The sequence below is a fragment of the Penaeus monodon genome, chromosome 34 (assembly GCF_015228065.2).
Source record: "Penaeus monodon isolate SGIC_2016 chromosome 34, NSTDA_Pmon_1, whole genome shotgun sequence".
NCBI classification, from domain to species: domain Eukaryota; kingdom Metazoa; phylum Arthropoda; class Malacostraca; order Decapoda; family Penaeidae; genus Penaeus; species Penaeus monodon.
Window position 1 is genome coordinate 20883595 of NC_051419.1, and position 1010 is coordinate 20884604.

The following is a 1010-nucleotide window of genomic DNA, read 5'->3' on the forward strand; positions in this document are numbered from 1 at the left end:
ATAATTTTAAAAATACAATTAATAAAATCAGCCCCCAGAGATAAAAATTCAGGAGGTTTGGGGGAAAACTGTTGTCTCTTTTTAAATTATTTTATTTGGGGCAGTATTTTTTTTTTCTAACAAAACTTTTAAACATATATATTTTTCAGAAAAAGGGGCCGGAGAGAGAAAAGGGGGAGAAGAAAAAAGGAAAAAAAAATTGGAAAAAAAAAAGTCTAAAAAAAATGAAGAAAGAAAAGGAAAGAGCGAAAAGGGGGAAAGGGCAAGTAGAGTTTAGAGACAAGCCGAAATACCTTTCATGTGTCAGCATGATTGCCTGCCATCCCACTCGCGCTGTGCACTGCATGACTCCAAACCCCCAATGATGGCAGGTCTCGCCCCACACACAAGGGACACACAAAACCACCCTTTAAAACCCCTTTGGGGGGGACACTTGCAAAGGTGTTTAGGACAAAAAAAATTAACAACAATTACTTTGACCCCTAAAACCCACTGTCCAATAGCAACGTGGCGAGGGCGACGTGGCGACATGTGGGGAAAGCATCATGAGGGGCTTTTTATAAAGAAAAACGTCCCCCCTGGGAACCTAGGAAGCATAACCTGAGGAGGGGGAAAGTTTTCACTTTTCTTTCCGATACTTTTGTTTAGGAGAAGCGATCCACCCCCGAGCGGTTTAAAAGGGGGTGAGGGACTTGAGTGAAGTGAGAACTATGAACAGATGGCAAAGCAGCGGGACTTTGGTACTCCCTAAACACACTCACTGACGGGAGACATGCGCTTGCAATCTGCCATGTCTGTCGGACCAACTCGAGGTTAAGTCCAGAAAATTTCCTTATCTTGCTTGTTTCCCGGCGCGCGCGCGTGCACGCCATCTCTCACGTGTGAGGCGTTTTCGGCTGTGAAGATCAGGCGATCGCAAGAAGCAAGGATCATGAAATTTTTACTTCCGGGCCACGGTCCTTTTTCCCCGGCCCCGGGTCGAGGGACAAGAAAAATAAGCGTTTGCCATG

General features: G+C 45.1%; 1 protein-coding gene across 1 annotated transcript in view; it reads left to right on the forward strand.

Moving 5' to 3' along the window:
- Window positions 1–656: 656 nt before the first annotated feature.
- Window positions 657–1010, forward strand: part of LOC119594645 (YTH domain-containing protein 1-like) — a gene marked incomplete in the record, with an annotated part of 23474 nt that continues 23120 nt past the window's right edge. The window contains 1 exon segment of the mRNA XM_037943692.1: window positions 657–812. Within this exon segment, the coding sequence (XP_037799620.1) occupies window positions 773–812 (40 nt within the window).